Source organism: Paramisgurnus dabryanus, chromosome 3, assembly GCF_030506205.2.
Source record: "Paramisgurnus dabryanus chromosome 3, PD_genome_1.1, whole genome shotgun sequence".
Lineage (NCBI taxonomy): Eukaryota > Metazoa > Chordata > Actinopteri > Cypriniformes > Cobitidae > Paramisgurnus > Paramisgurnus dabryanus.
In genome coordinates this window covers 45383602-45409059 of record NC_133339.1, presented here as the reverse complement: position 1 = coordinate 45409059, position 25458 = coordinate 45383602, and the positions used below count along the sequence as shown (strand labels likewise).

General features: G+C 36.0%; 1 protein-coding gene across 2 annotated transcripts; it reads right to left on the bottom strand.

Annotated features, from left to right (window-relative positions):
• Positions 1-747: 747 nt before the first annotated feature.
• pecam1a (platelet and endothelial cell adhesion molecule 1a) lies at positions 748-23874 on the bottom strand. Of its 2 annotated transcripts, none has more exons than XM_065263131.2 (15): positions 23736-23874; positions 23625-23648; positions 18925-19218; positions 18096-18377; positions 17481-17741; positions 15024-15293; positions 14529-14810; positions 9822-10097; positions 9573-9711; positions 9380-9456; positions 4082-4135; positions 3945-4010; positions 3647-3718; positions 1447-1515; positions 748-1020 (listed from the first exon to the last, which is right to left on the bottom strand). In XM_065263131.2, the coding sequence occupies exons 1-14, from the start codon at positions 23782-23784 to the stop codon at positions 1478-1480; spliced, it is 2184 nt and encodes a 727-aa protein (XP_065119203.1). In that variant the 5' UTR covers positions 23785-23874; the 3' UTR covers positions 748-1020; positions 1447-1477. The 2 variants fall into 2 exon arrangements, with proteins under 2 accessions (XP_065119203.1, XP_065119202.1); XM_065263130.2 differs by having other exon boundaries at positions 1493-1515; positions 23736-23873.
• Between the last annotated feature and the right edge of the window lie 1584 nt (positions 23875-25458).

The following is a 25458-nucleotide window of genomic DNA, read 5'->3' as shown; positions in this document are numbered from 1 at the left end:
CTGAACAAAGAAAGACATCAACATTTTGGATGACATGGTGGTGAGTAAATTATCTGGATTTTTCCTTTTAAGAAAATTGATTATTCCTTTAAGGGTTAAAAAATGGTAAGGGTTTGAGTTAGGGTAATTTGAGGTTGAAAATGTTGATCCAGGACCACATCTTACTTTATGAAATCACAGTGACCCTACTGTATCAAATGGTCTTGGCCAGGGGGTGGGGGCTAATAATCTTTGACATAATTCGAGCACTGTTTAAATCAGCATAAAAATATCAGTAAAAACATTAAACATATTAATAAATAAAAAAAATTGTAGTTGGTATGTAAAAAAAATTCTTGCAGGCATGGACTCCACAGTTTGTGCAAAGTCTCACCATTCACATTTTATGTGCTTCAGTAAACAAGGAGATCAGATCTTCTGTTAAATTGAGATTACATGGTTACTGTGGTTTACATATGAATTCATTTTACATCATTTTACTTCATTAAAGACAACTTTCTGTAAAAGTAATTTCTACTTTTTATGTAAAATATTAGAAGTGCTATTGTTCTGGGATTGACTGAGTTAATGGGATGGACTCTTGTATCATGTTGATTCCGTGTGTTTATCTCTAAATCACACATTTTCATCAATTGATTAATCAGTTTGTAAGTTATTTTATCTTTCACCAGCACACTGCACCTCTCTTTCACTTTTTCCTGTTTCTCAAAGTTCTTGGAAACCCACCAAACAAAACACGAAAGCAGATTCAGACTCGAGCGGTCAGATTTTATTAATCGCTACATAAAAATCACACTTCACACAGGTAACAAAATTTCAAGCCACAAAGTAAAAATAATAACAACGATGCTGAAATGAGTGAAATATTTAAATGGCAAAACACTGCTTTGCTTCAGGTGGTGGAGAAGCTGAATGCTGTATGTGAGGTGTAGTTGCAGTAGATAAGCACGAAGGGACGATCTGCTGGCTTTACGCAGGCTCTGGTTCACTGTTGTTGAGTTGTGCGTACTCCAGAGCGACCTGCAGAGACAAAAATATACAAACAGCCTGCACTCACCACAGCTCCAATTCATACAGATAATGGATACAATTACCTGACTCCCTGCCCTGAACTAATATAGAAATGTCACTGTGGACAATATACTGTCATGCTTTTTTGTTCTCATGTACTGAGGTCTTATGAAACCTATTAAGAGAATGTCACGGCCATAACTGACCTTGATCAGTTCAGAATGATATTTATATGAGGAAAATTAATGGAATTAAAAAATAATAATAACTGTAAAAGAGAAATAGATTAACATTTCTCATAGATCACAGTAGCAATAAATGGTCCTAAAATGTTATTCATTTAATTCATAATGCATGCAAAATATCACTTTCTTCTGTAGTATATATATCATCCACCAGAGAGCGTCCCTGTGTTGACTCTACAGATGTACATACCTACATATGGACTTGTGTGTCTGTGTCAATGTTATGCGTCACTTACGGCCTCAGGCTGCTCCAAAACTCCTACAAAAAACACAAAAATCAGAGAGTCATATAAAAGATGCAGTCGAAAATATTTAAATTATTTATTTTATTTTAAAATATAAAAAGTGATATTTGGATGAATATGTAATACAGCTTTTAATATTTTATTAATGAATATATTATATTAATATTATATTTAGTAATATTAATGAACTGTATATAATACTTTTTTATTGATTATTTTGGACTGGACATTTACCCCAAAATGTTTGTTACAAAACAGTTGTTATGTTCTTGTGAAGTTAATGAATACTTCACAAATGAAAGATACCATCTGGCAAAAAATAAATATTTTTAAATATACAAAAAATGTCAAAAAATATATTTGGTTTATGTATATTTTTAAATATTTTAAAAATATATATATTTTAGTGCTGGGCAAAGATTAATCGCGATTAATCGCATACAAAATAAAAGTGATTTTTTGTATAATATATGTGTGTTTACTGTGTGTAATTATTATGTATATCTATACACACACACATACATGTAGTCATTTCAGATTTGTTATTAATCGCGATTAATCTTTTCCCAGGGCTAAATATACATTATTTTTTTATTTATATATTATATAAAATATATAAAAATATAAATAAATGTATATATATATATATATATATATATACACACACACATGTAAATGTTTCTTAAATACATACATGAATGTGTGCGTATTTATATATACATAATAATTACACACAGCACACACACACATATAGTATGCAAAAAATCCCTTTTATTTTGAATGCGAATAATCACGTTTAATCTTTTCCCAGCACTAAATATAAACTATTTTTTAATTAATATATGATATAAAATATATAAAAATATAAATACATTTATATATTTATATGTGCGTATTTATATATACATAATAATTACACACAGCACACAATTACAAAGAAAACACTTGAATGCGATTTATCGCGATTAATCTTTGCACAGCACTAATTTAAAGCAAGGAAATATATTCACATCGCATTGGAATAAAAACTTTGTCTATGTTACAAACATTTAAAAATGTTAAAATTAAATATATTTTTAACATCAAAAATGTATTTAGCATATATTTAAAAGATATTTTGGATAAGAAGACATTTCTTGCTATATGAGTTGTAAACAGTGGTGACCGGTGACTTCTCTTCAGAGGAGTGCGAGTTCAAAATATGTGTTCGTTGCGTCATGTGAACTTATGTGCGTCATGCCAAAATACGTGTCTGCTGGACATGCGTCGAAAGGGTTTGGGATAAAAATACACTCACTTTTACAAAATACTTGGCATATACGAGCGTCTCTTTTATCATAAACCTTTTCAAAGCGTCTGCAGCAGGCACGTATTTTGACATGACACTACAGTAAATGACAGAAACCAGCTTCGGAAAAAGATTGACGTGTAATTAAATTGTTTAGTTGGTCCCATTGAAAAACATGGGGGAGGCGGGGTTTATGACCTATACTGGGACCAGTCACTGGGGGGCGATCGAGACGTTTTGGCTTCACTTTTCAGGGCTTTTCACTGGTCGTAAAATTAGAAATGTATTTGCTTGCCCTTGAAATACATTTCAGAATATGTTTAGTTTAACAATCGTATCAACATATAAAAATATATATATTTAAAACATATTTTTGGCCAGAGAAATTTATTTTTTTGCAGTATGGGCTACTGTTTGTAGAATCTGATCCGACTCCAATCCCAATGACGGCTCTGTTGCATTAGCGTTATGCTAACACGTCTATCTGCTTCCATACAGCCGTTGTTTTGGTTTCAGGTGGCAATGTCAAATCCCATTACAGCTTGACCCTCACGTTTTAGCATTGTTTTACTCACATACCACAATGATTAGCCGGAGGTCTCGCTATGAATCAACTGGGTTGTGTTTACTTGCGCCGAGGAAACAATAGGCGACGCTCTGTGTTAGTTAGGCAGGGGAACACGAGGCTCCAGGGCCCATTGTGAAAACAGGAAGCTCATTCCCAGCAGAACAGGAAATAGGCGCTTAGTGTCTCATACATGATGAAAACACCACTCGTTCGTTAACAATGTCGATGCGTTTGCACCACACGTCTCTTTTTTGCCTGTCATGGTAATGATGGTAAGAGTTGAGCTCACCTGGTGTGGGCACCTGGACGTCTGTACAATGGATTTTGTGTTCAGGATCTACTTCTTTCGTCACAGGAACTTCTAATAAAAACATGGAAAATCACAAATAAGTATTTGAAGTTATCAGCCGAAAATCATTATCATAAACAGCAGAGATGCACAAAAGGTCATTTTGACAGGTAAAGTTTAATACATTATGTAAGGGATAATGTATAGGCAGCAGGTTGTTATCAGTGTGATCAGGACCCGACGCGAAGCGTAAAGGTTACTGCAGTTTAACTTATATATATACAATTTACATACTGACCTCTGTTACAATCTCCTTCCGGTGGGTGGATGAGCTCAGACTCTTCTTCACTGTGATCATCACCTTCTAGTATAACATCAGACAGTTTAGATCAGATCATCACATAGCACTGAAACACATTTAAACTCAACACTTACCTGAAGCGGATACATTTTCACTCCAGACATTTCTGCCCATCACATATGGAGTTCCTGCGAGCCACAGACAAAATAAGACCAACTATCTGACATTCAAAGGGATTTAAAATCAAAGAAATCAAACATTATGATAACTCTGCTAATTCCAACCAGACCTAACCAGCTTAATTTAGTCCTACGAGTTTTAAGTAGGTTTTGAGTTGCTGATCTCAATGTTATTTCCATTTGATGTTTAATTAATAACTTCGATAAATAAGAGGGTGCAAGGCCGTGGAGAGATTTATATACTAATAAAAGTAACTTAAAATCAATTCGGTGCTCTACAGGTTCGTGTTTCTTAACATTCATTTATAATCTCGCAGCAGCATTTTGAACCTTCTGCAACCGTAAGATGGAGGCTTGACTAATGCCTTTGTATAACGAATTACAATAGTCCAATCTTGAACATATGAGGGCATGTATTGTAATTTCGAGACTCTTAAATGTCAAACAGGATTTCATCTTGGCCAAATTCCTCAGATGAAAGAAGCATGACTTCACAACATGATTTATCTGTTCGTCCATCTTCAGTGAGCTGTCAATAAAAACGCCCAAGTTTTTAACACATTTTTTAACGTTCATTGACAGTGGGCCAAAATTTAACTCTGTTACACCCTTCACTCCTTTGGGGCCGAACACTACAACCTCAGTTTTTTTTTCATTAAGGTATAGGAGATTAGAACATTTACATTTACATTTAGTCATTTAGCAGACGCTTTTGTCCAAAGCGACTTACAAGTGAGGTAAACAATAGAAGCAATTATGGCAACATAAGAACAGCAATACATAAGTGCACTGGAAATAGTCTCATCAAGTCCAACAAAATATACATAGCCAAGGGTATGTTAGTATTTTTTTTTTTTTTTAAGATAAAGAGGAAGGTAAATAGAGAAAGAGATAAAGAGAAGGTAACTAAATAAAGATAGTAAATCTGTAGTTAGGAAGTTAGGTAATGATGGAAGAGATGGGTTTTTAGCCGAGTCTTAAAGACAGCTACAGTGTCAGCTGATCATGTCACGACCGGCAGATCGTTCCACAGTTGTGGGACAGTTCCTGAGAAGGTACGCGTTAGTGTTTTCTTCCCTTTTTGAGATGGTACCACAAGTCTTCGCTCGGTGGCAGAGCGCAGTGATCGAGAGGGTACATAAGGCTCTATAAGCAAGCGAAGGTCAGGGGGTGCTGACCCAGTGATGGTTTTAAAGGCCAACCATGTTTTGATATCATTAGGCAAGACTTTAAAGGTTCAAAGCAATTTCCATTTACCAATGGTAGGTATATTTGTAAGTCATGCGCATGGCAGTGGAATGCTATATTATGTTTTCTCAAAATATCCCCCACTGCAAGCATGTAAAAAGAAAAAAGGGGCTAAAATGGAGCCTTGCGGCACACCGCATGCAAGCGATATCATTCTCAATGTATATGATCCCAATCGTACTGCCAGGCCTCTATCATTCAAATATGATTTGAAACAATTTAAGGCCTGACCCTGCAACCCTACATACTCTTCTAACCTTGAAAGCAGCAACATATGGTCTATTGTATCGAAGGCTGCAGTTAGGTCTAATAAAACTAACAATGCTGAATCCCCGGAATCCACAGTCATCAATAAATCATTAAAAACTAAATCATTAAAGACTGGTAAAGTTTCTTGATCTTATTCTGTTCAAGAAAAGCATGTAGCTGATTAAACACTACTTTTTCTAACATTTTTGACAGAAAGGATATATGAGAAACTGGTCTAAAAAGTTGAGGAGTTGCCCTATTTGTAAACACAATTTGCCCCTATTTGTAAACACAATTTATTTGCCCAATTTGTAAACACAATTTATTTGAAGATAATAATAAAAAACCTGCAAAAAGCAGGAAATTTAGATTAAAAAGTTTATGAGACATTTGATTAGCTTTGCTGTTCTGCGCATGCTTCGTAAACGCCAGTGGAGTAAAGTCAGAATGGAGGAGAGCACGATCGCCTGTGCTACAGGTCACCCAGAGGCAGCTTCAAACTTAAAGGTGCAGTGTGTAAATTTTAGCGGCATCTAGTGGTGAGGTTGTAATTTGCAACCAATGGCTCAGTTCACTGCTCACTCCTCGCTTTTGAAACGCATAGAGAAGCTACAGTAGCTGCCTCCGGACAAACATGTCAAGGTCGGAGACAACTTAGTAAAAAAGTTTGTCCGTTAAGGGCTTCTGTAGAAACATGGCGGCACAAAATGGCGACTTCCATGTAAGGGGACCCTCGGTGTATGTAGATAAAAACTGATAATTCTATGGTTCATTATGAAAGGTTTTTAAACATCCCTGATAATATAATTTTGTATATTATTTTGAATTTCTATCAAGAGATCCTTCTAAAAATCACACACTGAACCTTTAAAATCATTGTTTTTATAAAATATCCAGCGTGGAAGCTCAGATGGTTTTTTGCTAATGTTTTCATTTGTTTGCTAGCCTGTATGAGTGCAGTCATGTCTGTAAAATATAGCAAATATTGCTAGCCTGCCAGATTGATGACATTGAAGATCATTTGTTAGAAAGGATTAACAAGTCACCATGGTATGCACTGCTGGTCATTGAATCGACCGACGTTGAAAACAAGGCAATACTACTTGTTTATGTAAGATGTATATTTTAAGACGATGTACACAAGGATTTGTTGTGTGTACATACAGTACATCTAACACAACCGAGGCAGAAATGTTTAAGTCTTTAAATAACTACATATCAGGGAAACTGGACTGGACATTTTGCCTTGGAACATGCACAGATGGAGTTGCGTCTATGACCACACGGCTGTCAAAGGTGTCATACATCGGGAAATGCTGTCTAGCCGTAAAATGTCCCTAGAACTTCACTCAATGCTGAAGGACGTTGTTAAAATAATTAACGACATCAAAGCAAGTGCCCTCAACTCTTGTCTTTTTGAACAGTTTTGCAATAAAAAAGGAAGCAGAACTCCTTCTTTTACACACAGAAGTCAGGTGGCTTTCAAGGGGGAGATCTTTGGCGAGAGTTTTCGAGTCAAGAGAGCCCATACAGAGATTTCTTTTAGTCACCACTGGCAGCAAACTTTAGTAACGATGAATGGATAGGGAAACTTGCGTACCAGTGTGACATCTTTAACCTGCTGAATCAAATTAATTTATCTCTTGAGGGGAGAATGACAACTTTCTTTAAGTTGGCAGATACAGTGTCTGCATTCAAAGCCAAGTTGCAACTGTGGGTACAGCGAGTGCCAAGGGGAACATTTGACATGTTTCCATCATTGTCTGGACATTTGGAAAAGAAAAAACCTGATCCCTCTCTCTCTCTCAGCTGATCTGTCATCACATCGCTTCGCTGTCAGTTGAGTTTGAGCGTTAGTTTCCATTGTTATGTTTTTCAATGAGTTATGTTTTATTTGTAATCTTTTAGTTAGTTGTTCTATGCATTTGGCACAAATGTAATTTAATGTAAATGTTAAATAAATCAGTAATAAATGAGTAGTTATTTGTTGACGGCTAATTCAATATTCTGTTCATAAGCCCTTTTAAGCTACCTCAAGTAAGGTGTTCATTATTATTTGAGTGTTAATGTTCTGTAGTTTTGTTTTCTCTCAAGATGCCTCAAGATGGCACCATGTTAAATGATTTGTTTCAGATAAAATGCAAGACACCAGTTGTATATATCTTGCATCGTATCTAAAACAAATCAGGTCTTTTATTAATATTTTCTCTCAAATGTCCCATTCACAGATCCCTAAAATAAATTTTATTAACATTGAAGTGATTAGAAGTATAAATATACTTAATTTTTTATAAATACTAATTTTTTTTATAAAAACATGATTAATTCTGTAAAACAGGCTCAATGTTACAGTCACTGCCTGTGCCATCCAGAATGAAATACAACATTCCAACCTAAACCCATTGTGCAAGCTGTATCTTTAGTACCGCATGGTTTATTTACATGTTGCTGCTGATTGGACTGACAGTTCTGACACACCCACCAAACAAGAGAAAACGTATCTCAATCACCGTGCACACCGTTTCCAGGAAACATGTCGTTCTACTCGGAAACTGTAGCACAACGTTGAGCTATAACACATTTAACACTTTACAACAACGTTTTTCTTGCATGAATATATTTCCTTACATTGAAATGTATGGAGGGCTAAATATATTTTCTAATGCTTAAAAATATTTTTTAAATATATTTCAAAATATACAAAAAATGTGAAAAAAAATATATTGCTGAAAAATATGATTTAAGCTAATATATTTTTGGCACTTTTTTGTATATTTTAAAATATTTAAAAATTATACTTGGAAAAATATATTTTTTGACCAATCATTATTCACTTTATAACATGACGTTACGTTACACACAGAGAACAACACTCCAATATGAGGCGAAGGCTTATTTAGTACCGTGTCACAAAGTTTTTAGTTTTACAAATTGTTATATCGTCCTATTATCGTCCAATCGACCACATTGCTTTATCAATATCTGTATCGGCTTCAGCCAATAAAAAACCCATATTTGTTGACCACTAGTTTTGAGGGATTTGATGCTGATTTTATAATCAAAATTTTATTCTTTTGGTAAACTAAGCCCAAACTAGTCAAAATATATTTTATCAAACTTTAAAAATAGCTTGAAATGAAGAGTTTGTTTCTAAAACGTGATAACTCTGTTTTTATTTATTTTTTGTTAAAACATGTTTATTATTATGTAATCATGTTTTTATTGTGCTACCTAACTGTATTTTTTTGTTATAAAGGCTTAAATAAATAAAAAACCAACTGCAGTTTAATTGATATTAATTGGAATGCACAATCAAAAAACACGATTTTGTTATGGTTTTGTCTTGGTTTCTGTTGTTTAGGTTTTTATTTTGATGTCATGTCTCTGGTCTTTTATTTTGAAATCATGCCTTGTCTCACTTTACATTTCACTTCCTGTTTGTTTGTATAAAGCCTGTCCAGTCATCTCATCACTTTGCAAATTATTGTTAGTGTAACACTGCATTACCAAGCGTTCTTGATCATTGTCTGTATCCTGTTTTCTTGTTCATGATCTTGACGCTTGGCCTGTATTTTGGATTACGCTTGTGGATTACCCTGTTTGGATTTGTTTGCCTGCCCTTCTGGGATATTTTAATTCGCTTTGTGTAAACAGCGATTAGTTACAGATTTGGAAAAAAATGTCGTTTTGGAACCAAACTATATAATTATAGCCAAATTTAGGCTATTGACATGAAACACTGAAGAGATTTGTTACCATTGACAGCACTGTTATCTTCAATATCCATGGTAAGACTCACTCTCATGGGATCACCTGATTTAGGTCTTGGTTTTCTGAGAGAGCAAAATTTTCCACACAGAAAGTAAAGTTAGATTAAAAGTTAGATTACAGCAGGTCTTATAGAGATGATTTCAGTCAGAATAAGTAGTAAGAAAACAGTGTCGCTTACACTGATAACTCAGTCGCTGGCTTTTTCTTACGTGAGTTTGGCATTTTCTTCAAAAGCACGATGAGAACTATGATGATAGCCACCAAAAGCAAAATACAGAGTACTCCAATAAGAGCCTTCTTCCATATGGCTAAACTGACTGTAAAGGAAAGACAAAACGATGAACAGTTTTCATTGGATCAGATATGTACAGTATGAATATCAGTATTGTATCAGTATCATGTTTTTGAGTGGCATTTATCAGTAAACCTGTAATGGTGACTGGCGGACTCCGTTTGATTTCCGATGCGAGATTGGTCGCCTCACAGTGATATCGGCCTTTCTGGTCTCGTTCGATGGCTTTGACTATATGTGTGCTTTGTAACAGGCTGACTTCCAGACTGGATGAAGGGATCTCATTTTCATTATGATACCATCTGAAGGTGATTGGTTCTGTTCCCTGCTGTATGCTACAGATGAGATAGAGGTCAGTGCCTTCTGTGATCGTAGGGCTGATCACCTGGAGAAATGGCTTTGAGACTGGTTCTAATAAAGACAAAGACAAGACATTTAAAGTTTAGATCCCCTTAACTGGCCTTAAACAAGACCAAGCTTAAGCTTCTAGACCAAAATACATCACCATTTCACACCCCCACTCAAAAACATGCTAAATAAACCTATGCTGGGTTGTTTCTCTCTGATGAAGCCAATACCGAAGTGACTTAAACTGCAATTCATCGACCGGCCAATAAAGGCTGGCTCCAAAAGGGAGTCAATTCCCATAGACCCCCATGTTAAAATGGCCATCTTTAGAGCTAGTTTTGCCCTTCATGACAACTGTGAGGGGGGGAATTTTTTTGTAACTCATCCGTTTAAATTATATTAAGCCTTAAAGTTCTGCATAATTAAGGGCGTGGCCACTTGAGTGACGGTTAAACAGCCATTGCTGTCACTATAGTCGAGGTAGGCAGGCGTGGCTTTAGCAACCAGCCACCTTAGCTTCACCCATGCCCCGCCTCTTTATCCATTTTCGGTTTCGGCCGCACGGCCAAGTCGGCAAAGGCAGGCACCGCCTACTATTGGCTTCAAAAAAGCTCTTCACAAACTAGGTATGCACCGGATCCAGGATTTTCCACCGAACCCTAGGCTTGCGCTACACTGGTCGACGTCACGCGGCCGTTGATAACACACATCGGGTGCTGACGTGAAGATAAGCTTTTACTTTCGGTGAGCCTTAGGGGCGGTTCACATTTCGCGGACGCACCTGGAAAAACGAGCGTGTCGCATCACATTGCTTTCATTATGCATAGGCTTATGGTAATTGTCAAAATAGTTCTTCCCACTTGTCATCCTGGCATAATGTTGCCTATCCTTTTTTTTTACAGTTTAAATGAAATAAAATGAAATATTCGCCGCTGTGGATGTTGTTAACTTCATTAATGTGTTTTACTGTGTTAATGGAATAAGGATGCAAGTAGGATTGGGTATTCGGTTTCGGCCGAATCTTAAACAGTGGATTCGGTATTCGGCCAAACCCAAAAAATCTGGATTCGGTGGATCCCTATCACAAACCTATGGGTGACATCACAGACACTACGTCCATATTTTTTACAGGCTATGGTTTTAACACATGGTCGGGTGACAAAACACGGTGTAGATTTATTTATAACCCAGCGCAGATCTGTATGATTTCTTGTAGTATACACAGCAAAATCCCCAGTGTTAAATTAACACTGCTTGGTGTTTATATAATCCACACCAAGATTGGTGTTAAAAAAACACTAAATTCGTGTTAAAGTTAATAAGATAATGAAGTGATTGAGTCATTAATGATGAACACCTGCTGGTCATTCCGTGTCAATTCAACTCAATTTTGGAATTGTTCCTGTCTTTAATTTTTTATTTTGTTGACTCTTTATCTGGAGAAAGTGAACACTATCATCATCTCTGTTAGAAAACTAAAATTACAACTTGCTTGCAGAGTTACATGGATGATAAGTTTAACTTCTAAAGAACAGCTGAAAACCTGGTGAATAAAGTTAGTCACCATTGTGCCGATTAGTGTTTCCTTTAGTTGGGTACTTGGGTCTTGAAGTTTAGTGTTAGTTATCTTCTGCTCATTATGGCAGTGCGTTTATAGAACACATCTGTTAACGCAGAGAACGATGAGAGAAATGAACTTTTAAACTGTTACTAAGTTATTTATTGTGAAAGTGTAAGTCTTATGATTCAATGATCTTATACAAAAAAAAATCACTGAATATGAGTGTATAATTTTACATTCTGCCAACCCTGTGAAGCTACCATGAAATCCAGCAGTCCTGTAAAATCCACATACCCTGAAGAGTTAAATATTGTTTACCCAAATCTAATCTGTGGTGTTAGACAGACACAATGAGACATCAACAATCAGCCTATAAATCACAGTCATGGTGACAATCAACAACAAAGCTTCATGCCACAATGCATGCTGGGTACCAGTATGGTAGAAAACTCATTCATAACTCCCATCATGCATTGCAACATGACAAAAATTTTACAACTTTCTTACCATTAACTGTCACCATCGTCGAGATTTGTATCAGAAATCATGATGTCTCTCTTAAGCAAAAAAAAAAAATACTAAAGCTTTACGGCAGTCTTATTCAATCAAGTTTAATTTGCATAGCGCTTTTATTTACATGCTTGACTTTTTTCATAATTAATTTGTGATCAAGTGTTTAAATGAATTGGAGAGTAGTGTACAATAAAAATAAACAATCTCTACTCCTCTACACAACAAACAAGTAATCTTATTAAAACACTGTTGCTATTGCTAAAAGAGGAGAGTTAGATCTGTGAAGGTCAACGGACAAATGCCTAACTAAAGGAAACGTTAATCACAATAATGGTGACTTCAAATGAACCCAAAACAAACACAAACTTAAGATTTAATGTGATACATTCTGTGATTACATTGAGTCAGAAAGAAGATTTGTCTACTAAATCACGTGTGTGGATGCTGGAATAGTTGAGCACTTGTATTTTGTTCTGACAGCTGTTTAGAAGTTAAACTTATCCATTTAGAAAATAACTCTGCAAGTTATTATTTTATTTTTCAAACAGAGATGATGATAGAGAGGCAAATGTGAAAGATTGCAGCTTTTGGAGGCATACACCTAACAGTATTCATCTATTGCATTTAGTAATTTGTCTTTCTTTATCATTTTAGTATTAATTTCTCCAGAAAACAGTCATCAAAATAAAAATGTAGAGACAGGAACATTTCCAAAATGTAACTGATTTGACACGGAATGACCAGCAGGTGTTTACCATTAAGTCTTAATCATCACTTCGTTATCTCATTAACTTTAACACTGATTCAGAGTTATATTTTTAACACCAGTCTGTTTTAACACCGATCTTGGTGTGGATTATATAAACACCAAATAGTGTTGATTTAACACTGGTAGAGTTAATTTAACACTGGGGATTTTCCTGTGTAGAAATCATCATAAAACATGCTCTTTGCTTTCTGGCCAGGATTTCAGGTGTGTCTTCAAGAAGTCGTAGAAGTCGCATACGTCATCAAGGTTCTCACTTTTGTGTTTAAAACATATACAATCATTGTAGTTTCATTCTTACCCTGAAATGTAATGGTTGCTTTTCTGAAATAGAACCTAAATTAATAAACCTCGATGACGTATGGGGTCGACAAATACTACTCCGGAAGACTTACCAGAAATCCTGGCCAGGACGCGTCAGGTTAAGTGCTTAATCCTGTTTTTCTACAACCGAATTAACTCCTGCAAAAAACTCCTACATTAACATAGTTGCAACATGATCTTACAAAGTTCGTGGTATAGTCACAGAATATTTTGCTCAGTTATCCATGTCATTGTCACGGATCTTCGCATTTTTCCGTGTCCTTACCAACCAGCCAGGGTTTGGGGTTAGATTTGAAATGTGGGTTAGGATGTCAATTTAACTATTGGTTTATAATTTTTTTCCTGATCTTTAATCAATTGTCGCCTGACGTAAGGGTTAGAGTTGGGTTTGGGTTAATATGTCATTTTATGTAACAGAAAGTTGTTCTAACCCCAAACCCACACGACAATGGTTTAAAAATAGGAAAAACAATTGAGTAACCAATATGTAAAACTGACATGAAAAAGAAAGTCAGTGGTACGGACACAGAAAAAATTTGGATATCCGTGATAATGATAGGGATAAATGAGCAAAATATTCTTTGACTATAACACGGAAATTCGTGAGATCAGGTTGTTACAGAAACTCTGCATAGTGTACATAACCGAACTGAACAACTAGTTGTTGTTTAAACGTGCATCATGGCTCTCTTCTGAAAAAAATAAGGGGTTGTGCACACCAAAACTTTTAAGCGCGGAGGACACAGATGCCAGCTGTTTTTTCAATTAAGCGCCAACTTTCTTCAGCCGTGATACTTAGCTCTGATACTTGAGCTGTGAGCCGGTTGGTTGTTGTGATACTAGTTCCGCCCCTCCTCCACTGTAATTGGACGGCCGTTTGAGGACTGACATTGACGAGCGGAACTTTTCACCCAAAGTTCAATCTCTTTAAACTCTCGATGCTCAGCGCCAAGCGCAGAAAAACCACCAATCGCCTGTTTTCAACTCGGAAAAAAAAATGCTAGCTGCTGGTTTATTTGAAAAACGCAGTTTCCATTGGAATCAATTAAAAACATGAGCCGGCCGCGGGCGTAAAAGCTTTGGTGTGCACGCCCGCTAAATCCCTGGAAGGGAAAAAAGTCTTCCGTATTCCCAATGCAAAAAATGACAGAGGCAGGAGCATTTGCCGACTAGTGTTGCCAGATCTTCCACGAAAAATACAGCGAACAAGAAAAATCCAATAATAAACTAAAACGAATCCAAAGGCTTTACCTCAAAGATGTTTAATCGTCACAACGGTATGTAAGTACAAAAAAAAAGAGGACCTGGCAACACTGCAAGATAGTCTCACCTATAACAGATGTTCTGAGGGTGGCGCTGTTCTTAGTAATTGAATCCTTGTTATTAGCCTGACATGTGAACCTTTGAATCTCCTCTGGATAACTGATGGAGGTTATGTTAAAGATCGCCCTGTCAGTGGTCTTCATCACCTTCATCTCAGCCACTAGACTCCTGTCCTTCAGCAACCTGAAGGTTATAGGCAGACTTCCATTCTCTGCCTTACACCAAACCTTAAACGGTTGACCCACAATCACATTACCAACTGCACTAATGATTGGCACAGAAACGGGCACTGGAAAAGAGGAGGAAAATGAGAATCAAAGACAGGAAAATAATGCACAATAACTGCAAACGGACCAGTTAAGTGTTACTTTTGCAAATCTTCTGCATTGAAATCAATTCATTCTCCGTGTCTCCTTTAATATGTTTTTGTTATTACAGTTGTATATAACAGACAGAATATTTGTACTCTAATGCCACAGCTAGACAACTACATGAATCTCACCTTTAGCTTTAAAAACAAGTGGTAAACTGGTCTTTTTAACCCCTTTAGCCATGGCAACGCAAAAGTAATTCCCATTGGTGGCTGAGCTTGCTTTGCCAGTGTAGGTGGCCGCCGAAGAAATACGTTGATCTTCTTTAAGCAAATAAAAACTGATGTCCGCTTTGCTGAAGTTCTGTGTGAAGTTTAGAGCGCAGGTGCAGGTCAGACGAAAGCTGTCCCCCTCAAAAACCTGGTCTGGACTCAGTTTTAACATGGGCTTTGAAAACAGCTCTGAAGGGAGAAGATAGAGAGTTCCATCAACCAAAAAAGTTTCTGTTACCATGGAAACAGACTGAACTTAGTATTGACTGCATATAAAGTATTAAGTAATGTCTAGACGGTTTATTTAAAAAAAATTTTTTTGTTATGGTTGGTTTGGTTCATGAAATGCTACGGAAATACTGAAATACTAAAAGACTGCTTATGAACAATTCTGTCATCATTTTCTCATCCTCATGTTGTTCTAAACGTGTATGAATTTATTTATTCTGATGAACATAAAAGAAGATATTTTGATAAATTATGTTAAGCACACAGCTGATTGTAACCACTGACTTCCATAGTAGGAAAAACAAATACGATGTAATTCAATGGGTACCATCAACTGTGTTACCATCATTTATTTTCTTCATCATTTATTACAATACTTCAATAATATTTGTTTGTCTACTATGGAAGTCAAAGGTTAAAGTAGCTGTGTGCTTACCATCATTTACCAAAATATCTCATTTTGTGTTAAAATAAAATAAAAAACTCATAGAACAACGAGTTTAGAACAACGTGAGGATGAGAAAATGGTGATCTATCTCTTGAATTGGTTGCTATTTATTCTCAGCTTCATGTTTAAAGGGGACATATTATGCCCATTATTATAAGAGCTAATGTAAGTCTCAGGTGTGCCTAGAATGTGTCTGTGAAGTTTCAGCTTTGTTTGTGTGACATCACATTAATGAGAGAATGAGAACAGCATGTCTAAAGAGACTGCTTTGGTTTAATTGGGATTAAAAAAGAGAGAGAGGTTGGATTTTTTCATTGTTGTGTTCACACACTGACAACACACATTTATGTCCCAACACCAAATGCATTTTGCATAATTTGGGCCCTTTAAAGGTGCAGTGTGTAATTTTTGAAGGATCTCTTGACAGAAATGCAAAATTATATACAAAACAATATTATCTGGGGTGTATAAAGACCTTACTTAATGAACTGTTATGTGTTTATTACCTTAGAATGAGACGTTTTTTATCTACACATGTTTTTATCTGTGCCGCCATGTTTCTACAGAAGCCCTTAACGGACAAACTTTTTTACTAAGTTGTCTCTGACCATGCCATGTTTGTCCGGTGGCGGCTACCATAGCTTCTCTATGTGTTTCAAAAGTGAGGTGTGAGCACTGAACTGAGCCGTTGGTTGCAATTCGCAACCTCACCACTAGATGCCGCTAAAATTTACACACTGCACCTTTAAAGGACACTCCACTTTTTTTGAAAATATGCTAATTTTCCAGCTCCCCTAGAGTTAGACATTTGATTCTTACCGTTTTGGTAAAAAAATCAGATTTTTTACCAAACGATTAACTGATCTCTGGTTTTGGCAGTACCACTTTAAGCATAGATTAGCATAATCCATTGAATCTGATTAAACCATTAGCATCAAAGAGTTTGGATATTTTTCCTATTTAAAACTTGACTCTTCTGTAGTTACATTGTGTACTGAGACCGATTGAAAATTTAAAGTTAAAATTAAAAGAATATTTTCTAGGCAGATATGTTTAGGAACTATACTCTCATTCTGGCGTAATAATCAAGGACTTTGCTGCTGTAACATAGCTGCAGCAGGCGCAATGATATTTTGCAGCACCCGAAAATAGTCGCCTTGGTTACTTTCAATAGCAGGGGACTATTTTCGGGCACTACTTAATATGCGTAAAACAATGATATAACACAGTGCCCAGTCATTTTTAGCACGGTGCTTATGGTCTAATCAGATTCAATGGATTGTGCTAAGCTATGCTAAAAGTGCTACCGCCAGGCGCGGAGATTGGCTGAATGGATTCCAAAACGGTAAGACTTCTCTCTAAACTATCTCCTAATGTTAATGTAAAAGTTAACCCCAACCCATTATGGGGTGGTTTCCCTGACAGGGATTAGCTTAAACCAGGACTAGCCCTCAGTTTAATTATGAAAAATAACTAGTTTTAACAAACATGTCTTACTAAAAACATTACTGGTGTGCATTTTAATGCAAAACAAAGGGCACTGATTTTACGATATGTCAGTGCAAGATGATTTCAGTTTGGACAGCTCTTACATTTATTTAAGTTTAGTACTACTCTAATCCCTGTCTGGGAAACCACCCCTATATGTATATCAACATTACATTCTCAAATAATGTGTGATTTTATAATAGTTAACTTACCTGCTACACTTAGCCGATCGCTCGCCATCTTCTGCACGTTGCCTTTCTCTGCTTTACATACGTATTCCCCTGAATCCTCGGCTCTTACCGTGAAGCTGTGTGTGAAGCTGGTGTGAAATTGATGAAGTAAAGTGCCGTTTTTTGTAAGGAACACCCCCAGATTTGAAGAGTCTTTCACCTGACATGTTACCTGCACCCGGTCACCCTCAACCACATTCGTACTGGGTGAGATTTTTATTTTTGGGGTTATCTCATTTAGATCTGTAAAAATAAAAAAGGAAATAATATAGCACAACATCATCTGATACAGTACACTCTTTAAATAACCCAGCAAATAGGTTTCAACCCAACATTGGGTCAAAAAAGGACCTTTGCTGGGTTGCTTAAACCCATTGCTGAGTCAACTTTGAACATTTTCTGTATTGATTAAACCAAACAACCGAGTTTGTCCCTTTTTGACCCAACACTGGAACACTGAAACAGGAAGCTGGGATTCATTGTGTCATAGCCCTAGACCTGTAGTTTTATGTCACAGGCATTAACCATGATATGCTATTGCTATTGTATTTAAAAAGCATTGAGGCCTTTTGATTAAAGTAAAATGCATATGGTTACCTTTGACAATAATCTTCCACATGTTGCTTTTTTTAGAAAGGCCTGCATCGGGTAGCAACATGACCCTATATGCACACTGAAGGTACGTTTCTTTAGGATTTTTCTGAGTAATATTGACAGTCACAGAGTTACTGGAGCTCGGGACGCTTATGATCTGATGGTTGTTTTCGTAGAAGACAAAGATCAGACTCCCGGTCTCCTCCAGAGCGCTGCATGTGACGATGATGTTTTCACCCTCTGACACGATATCAGACTTTACTTTCAGCGAGGGGGTTTGAAGGCCTAGATGGGTTTAAAGATATTACAGTCCATTCTGTTAACACTTACTTAAAACAAATTCAAAGCAATATTTGGTTTCTCAGCTCAAAGCCCTTGGCATTCAGATGCCCAAGGGCTTATTGGTCCGTAATTCTTGTTTTTACCTCTTTATAATTCATCACATAAACCATGCATTAAAAGCCATACATGGCTTCAATGCCTGAAAAATTATCTTTGCGCCCTCACATAGGCTGCGTCCGAAATTCTTGTTGACTCGCTGCCTCATGGCAATGACTTTGGAGTCAGCGTTTGTTCCTGAAGGCAGCTCCGGGAAACGCATTCGTCATTGGAATATAAACAAGGAGCACTAATCAAATATTTAAAAACTGCAATACTAATTTCTCCCTAGAAATGTTATCAAAAGATGTAAAAAGTGAAAATATAACTTCATTTACACTAAATATTTACTCAAACTGCTTTTTTTTCCAATTCTCGACCAATCACACCTCAGAAGGCAGCATTTTAGAGCTTTCGTACGCAGCCATAAGTTAAAAGAAGCTATCTTACATACCTGTGACTGCAAGTGGCTGACTTTCGCTCTCCCTGAATTTGTCAAAGATGCGGACATCGCACTTGTAGTGACCAGAGTTGAACACCCTGACCGATTGTAAAGTGCGATTCACCATCGACTCGCTGCTGTTTTTAGTGTAGACCACCGCTTCGTTTTGAAAGAATCTGAAGAGGTATTTCAGGGGTTGTTGGAGACTGTGACTGACTTTGGCTTCACAACGCAAAGTCACGTCAGTGCCACTCGTAACATCCTTACCAGGAAGTAAAGTCAGTACCACTTCATCAATGGTAAATGCTAAACAAAAAGACCCAAAAGTGACACTGTAAGTCCAAGATTGGAAATAAAAAATAATGCTTAAAATCATTGTAGGATAGATTTTGCCAAATTTCACAGAAAAATGTTAATAACCAAATGTAGTTGGAAAATGTGTACAATTCTTGCCTGTTTTCTGCATGTTAAATAATCAAAAAATGAAATGTTGGATTTACTTAAAAATTGTGTCAACAGGTTCCACACGATTTGTTTAAGTAATTGCAACAAACAATAATTTAGTTCATTTTACAAAAGAAGTTCATATAAACTTATCAAACCTCAGTAGTGTCAATAAACAACAATTGAGTTATTTGTGCATAAAATGTTTTATTAATAATGACAAAAATGTCAATAATTCCATAATATAAACTCCATCTCTTTTAATTAGGATCACCTATTTAATAACTCCATCAATCAGTCAATCAATCAATCAATCAATCAATCAATCAATCAATCAATCAATCAATCAATCAATCAATCAATCAATCAACCAATCAAAGTGCACTCATATAGACCTTTAATTCCAGATTATTAATGTATTCATTGGACAAAATTATATAAAAAATGCATTGGAAAAAATCTTACAGGTAATTAAGCATACTGTACAATACTGACTACATTTTGGTCTGTTATTAATATTAGCAGATCCTCTTTTGTGGTTATATTTTATATTCATTGTCTCTATAAACTTTATGTTTGTATTTTTTGCTAAGGCTCTTCTGAAAGCTGAGCTTTAGTTTATACTCCAAACACACGTCAAATATTTTTAATTCATCTTTAAAAAAAATATGTGAAAAAAGAGCAAATATGTCAATTGTTGGACATCATTTTTGGCCACTATAGGGGAGAACCAGGGCGAAAGTAAGGCAGGGTAAAATTTACAAAGCGATTTTCTGTCTACATTTGCATTCCAAACTATGACAGCATCTTTAGCACACAACCCTTGACAGAGCTGACAAATATCTTATTTAGTTATTTTTTCATCTTTTCGGCCACATGTTTTCGGCCATGATAAGTAAATTCCTGAAGCGCAAATGTTTTTCTTTTAACATGTTGTGTTTCTCATTACATGTGTTGTAGTACTTATCAATCTACAGGTTATTTAGTGCTGTAACAAATCCTGAAGTTTGCCTTTTCAGAGTTTTTTTTTAATAAAAGTTTAAAACACTTGTTACTTTTGTCCTGGTGCTAAATAGGTATTGTTGAATTATGTTTGAAAATGTATATGATTCTAATTTGATTTAATTTAATTTTCATAGGGTTGAAAAAATGTTTTTTATCTCAACAATTTAAGTTTGTACTGTCGGGTTGCTTTAAAAACATTTGACAAAACTGAAATTTAAAATAAAAAGGCAATTTTTAATATTTTTTGCAAATATAAATGACAAATATGTTTGCAGTTACATATTAACACGCTAATAGTCATGTATATTTACTAAAAACAATTGTAACACAAAAATTTATCTAGTTCTGTTGTAAAAGTAACAATTCCCTACTTATGTTAAAAGTGAAATAAGTCATTTTAGAAGTCATTTTACATTTGATCAAAATTTCACCTGGTATTGATGGAGCACAGTTGTGAGTTTTTGACCACAGCAAAAATATATATATCTCTGTCTAAAACATTATCTTTAAAAATTAAGTTTTTCTGAAAAATTGTGCTTTCGCCCCTGCTCTATACTGTTTATGACATTAATTAAAAACACGGCTAGAGGAAAAGTAATAAAGTAAAAGTTATATTAAATTATATCACAATAAAATTGTAACAGTTAAAATAATTGTATGCTCATATTTAATCAAATAAAATGCTAAGTTAAAAGTTGAACAAGTCAATTGAACATACTATTTTAAGTTTTGACCTGTGATAAGTTGGCATAAAAATATATGTCGATTTGACAAAAATGATGCATATTTTACAGTGTTGTGAAATCTGTCCTACTTTACCTTTCAGACATGTCTGAAGGGTAAAAGAATTAACACTTTATTTTTAACTTTCAACTTTGAAACTACTGTACATGTCAAATAATTTTCCTAACCCTAACGCCTTTCCTAACACTAACCAAAAAAATAAAACAATCTGTTATGGGGGATTTTAAAATAAAAATTCCACAGACACTGAGTGGATTTGATTTTTTTATTGTTTATTATCCTGAAATTTTTATGACTTACATGATCTTTTAGATATCTATTTTTGCTCTTAACATTACTGATTATACTACAAACAGAGGTGTATCTTAAGTATTTTAGTTTCATTTTCCAAACATCTGTGCTTTATCAAAGTTTTTGTCTTTGGAAAAAATGTACTTTTCTTTACTAAAAATGTTTCACTACATTCTAAAGCACAGAATCATACTGTGTATTCATTATACAGTATATTGCATATTAAAATTGATTTAATGCCTAGTTACATAAAAATTGGATTGGAATTTATGTTTTCCAAAGAAAAACACTAATAAAATACGAATAATTGAAAATGTAGAAAGTAAAAATACTTAAGTACTATACAACTCTGACTACAAACAAAAGATCAAAGTATAGATGGCAGTTTACATGAACACATCATAAAGGCTTACAAATTATTATAATTTATACCACGGGTCTGTTGAATGCTGTATTCTGATTGGCTGAGAAATGTTCAGTGGGTATGCATTAATTTCTGATAACCACACACCTAACTTGTCAAATGTCTTAAAAATAGGCACCAGAGCAATGTTTGTGGTAACCGTGGTATAAGAGGAATAATTGACTCCCGTCCATTGAATTATAAGAAAATAATGCACACCCGCTTCGCGTCGCATTATTTTCTTATAATTCATTGGCCCGTCGTCAATTATTCCTTATAAACTTTTTTTATTATTTAGGTGTGAGCATGGTTTATTTGTGGTGAAGCACTCATCTTAAAAAAAGCACTTAAAAACTTTTTCAATTTCTTTTGTCTTTGCAGTGGCACTTTAATACTTTTGGTTTATTTTGTTTTTTTATTTTTTAACAAATGTGTATCTTTGCTACTTTAAGTCAAGAGCTACATTTTTAGAAACACAGTGTATTAATGAACAATATGATAAAAATTATTTGGAGGATGTTTAAGATTAAGACAGACATGAAAGAGACATACTAAGGTTCTTTTTATTACTTCTGCAACCCCCTCACCATCCCCATTCCCTAAACCCAACTTCACCATCCCTTTTCCTAAACCCAATCTCAATTATAATAATCCAAACCCTAAAATCTTTTTCGAAACCCAATCCAAACCCCAAACCTTCTTTTTTAAACCCAATCCACTCTTAAGTTGTAACCCCCTTCCATCTAACCCTAACTCCTATTTATTTATGTATTGATATATAGAAATTTAAATTTGATTAATTTTTTAAAGTTGATTTTTATTTGTCCACTGTTCATAAACCGAATTCCGAAGTTTGTTGTGTGCCTGTGCCTATGCCCACCTGGGAAACTGGGCTTTCATTCCCCTAAGCCTAACCATAAGGGTCCTTTAATATTATAATGAGACTTAGTTGGAGTAGTTGCAAAGTTATTAATAGTTAGTAAAATATCTATAATACATCTAGAAAGTAAACTATCAAAGTAACATGTAACCAGAAAGGCTTGCCAAAGTGCTCTCTGGGATTGTCGTTTCCACTGGGGATATCTGTGATCCTGCCTTTGCCCAGAATCTTAAAAGATAGCATAAACAGTTTCCTAGCATTGGGATAGCCTTCACGTCTGCCAGCTCACTATGTTTTGGAACAGAGTCGGCACTTCAAAAGAGCTATCTCATCTTTATGTCTTTCCCCTGTCGTTTTAAGGAAGGCCATGCTGAGAGTCCGCAAGTCGGTTGGCTCCGAACAGTAAGAAAGGGAAGGAAGGAAATCACATAAACAAACAAAAAACATAATTCCCTCAAGAATGCAGAGCCAGTGATTTCGCCATACGCCTCTCAAACAGGCCAACAAACAAAACTAAGTTCGCCACTGTGTGCCTCTGTAAACACAGCAGCTCAAATCTGGGCAATCTATAACAAACCAAACCTTAAGTGAATGCAGATCAGTTGTTCAGACGCGTGTGCGCTGTGCGGCTTCGCTGATTTTGTTTGAGCATCTAATTAAACTCAGACTAAACATCTTGAAGATGATACTCAGACTTCCTGTGTAGAGCTGAACACCACATAACAAACATCTCTGAAGAGAGATCAACCTAAAAATACATCCAATAAGTCTTACAGAGAGAGAATCTTACAGATTTTCTTAGAAATATAAAGCAAGAGGTCATCTGTAAGAGCTAGATGAAAAAAATAACCACTTTGTTAGGAACTCCACTGTCCTAAAACTGCCGTGAACTCGGCTCTCTCGTCCAATTACGAGGTACAGACTGAAACCGCATTAAAGACTTACCTGACTGAGCGTCGACCGCTTGCCCTGCAGGTTAAAGCGAAAGGGAAGAGGTGAGATAAAACCGAAGCAGGAAGACAAACATCGAAATCGTATGATGGCGAGTATCCTTACATAGCGCTGCCAGGCCGATGCATAGAAGTGTGAGATAACCCAAGCTCATCCTTACAGGTGAGTGTTCATGAACGTTGAGACACACATGCGGACGGTGTTAGAAACGGAGGAATGAGGAACGGTTGAACTTACAACATGGAAACGCCTTTCTTTGTTTAATGTTGATCAGGAAATGTGTCCCTTCCTCAGGATGTGTGTAATTGAATGCGTAGCTCTCATCCAGGCGCTTGGAAATTATGCCATGCTGCCTACTGCAGGTCTCAAAATTGAACACAATGACTTATAATATAGCGCTAAAATGTTTTGAAGGACATTTTTTTGTGGTGAAACATTTGGGTATTTCCATTTGAAACAGTCAGTACTTTCTTTGTACTGATTTTAAAAAGGCCAAAATGTCACACACTAAAACCAATCTGTAGCTAAATAAAAAGTTTGATCTGTGTTTCTAAACAAAAGGCCACAGAAAAGCAATTCCACAGACTCGATAAGAAAACAGCTTGTTTAGTGACCTTGACACCACAAGGCCATGACTAAACCATTGGGTACATGTGCCTTGTGGATTTAAAACTAAACTTGTTCAAAGTGAATGTGCTGAAGTCAAATGTCAATACAAGCTTGCAGATCAATACAACAAAGGAGATCATTACTAAGATTGGGAAGCAGGTGGGATGTAATGTTAGGTTGCAGTATACCAGCCTGAGCACTAGGTGTCACTCCAGCTTCACAGTGTTGACTGTACAGAAACAAACTTTAATGTAGACTAAATAAAAAAACAAATGCTTGATTTTTTTAGTAAAACAGGTCTTTTGGTCCCCCAGCTCTTGAGTTATGTTGCGGCCGAGAGGATTAATTGTCACCGCACCGATGCAGTGCCAGTTCCTTTAACCACCGGCCTGAGGGAACACTTGAATTAAAAGTGATAAATGATTCGCAGTGCGTGTTCGAAAGTAAATGGGCATCTATCTCAGTTGAGTTTTTGTGGCGATGTAACTCACGTTCGGCACATCATGTCAAACACAGGATGTCCTGCTGCCCGTGAGGAGAGATGCCAAGACCAGACGCCCAAATCACAAACTGTCACAACACAATGAAGAACCAGAACTGACTGGCTGTTCCGGCTTCACCGGAGCCAAAACTAATACTCAGACGACTTCCTGCTTCAGCGGCATGTGCTTGTTAAACTCGGTTTTCTGTTCTGTTGCAGTGTTATGGCAGTAGCACATGGAAATATATTCATCCCATAGGTATAGATGTGCTTGTTATGCAGTGACACAACACGCTGCCTGGCATCAGTGGGAAAAGATGCCTGGTCTTTCAGCACATGACCACATAGATCATGTTCAATACTGTCTGTCTGTCTGTCTCTATCTGTCTATCATTCGGTTTGTCTTTCTAACTATCTTTCTATCTGTCTCTCTGTCTGTTTTCTATCTATGTATCTGTCTAACTATCTGTCTCTCTGTCTATCAATTTGTTTGTTTGTCTGTCTGTCTATCAATCTGCCTGTTTTTCTATCTGTCCCTCTAACTATCTTTCTATCTGTATGTCTGTCTGTCTATGTATCTGTGTCTAACTATTTTTCTATCTGTATCTCTGTCTGTCTGTCTATCATTCTGTTTGTAAGTCTGTCTGTCTATGAAACTGCTTGTGTGTCTATCTCTTTTATCTGTCTGTCTGTCTCTATGCAGGTCTGTCTATGTGTCTGTCTATTTATCAGTATATC

Excerpts from the sequence above, each read along its gene's own strand:
- pecam1a (XM_065263130.2), bottom strand. The coding sequence starts at position 23,784 with ATGAGCTTGGGTTATCTCACACTTCTATGCATCGGCCTGGCAGCGCTA. Across the intron at positions 3,719-3,944 it reads GGAAGGAGATTGTAACAGAG|AAGTTCCTGTGACGAAAGAA; the intron begins GTCAGTATGTAA and ends TGTTTTTATTAG. Across the intron at positions 1,021-1,492 it reads TTTTGGAGCAGCCTGAGGCC|GTCGCTCTGGAGTACGCACA; the intron begins GTAAGTGACGCA and ends TTGTCTCTGCAG.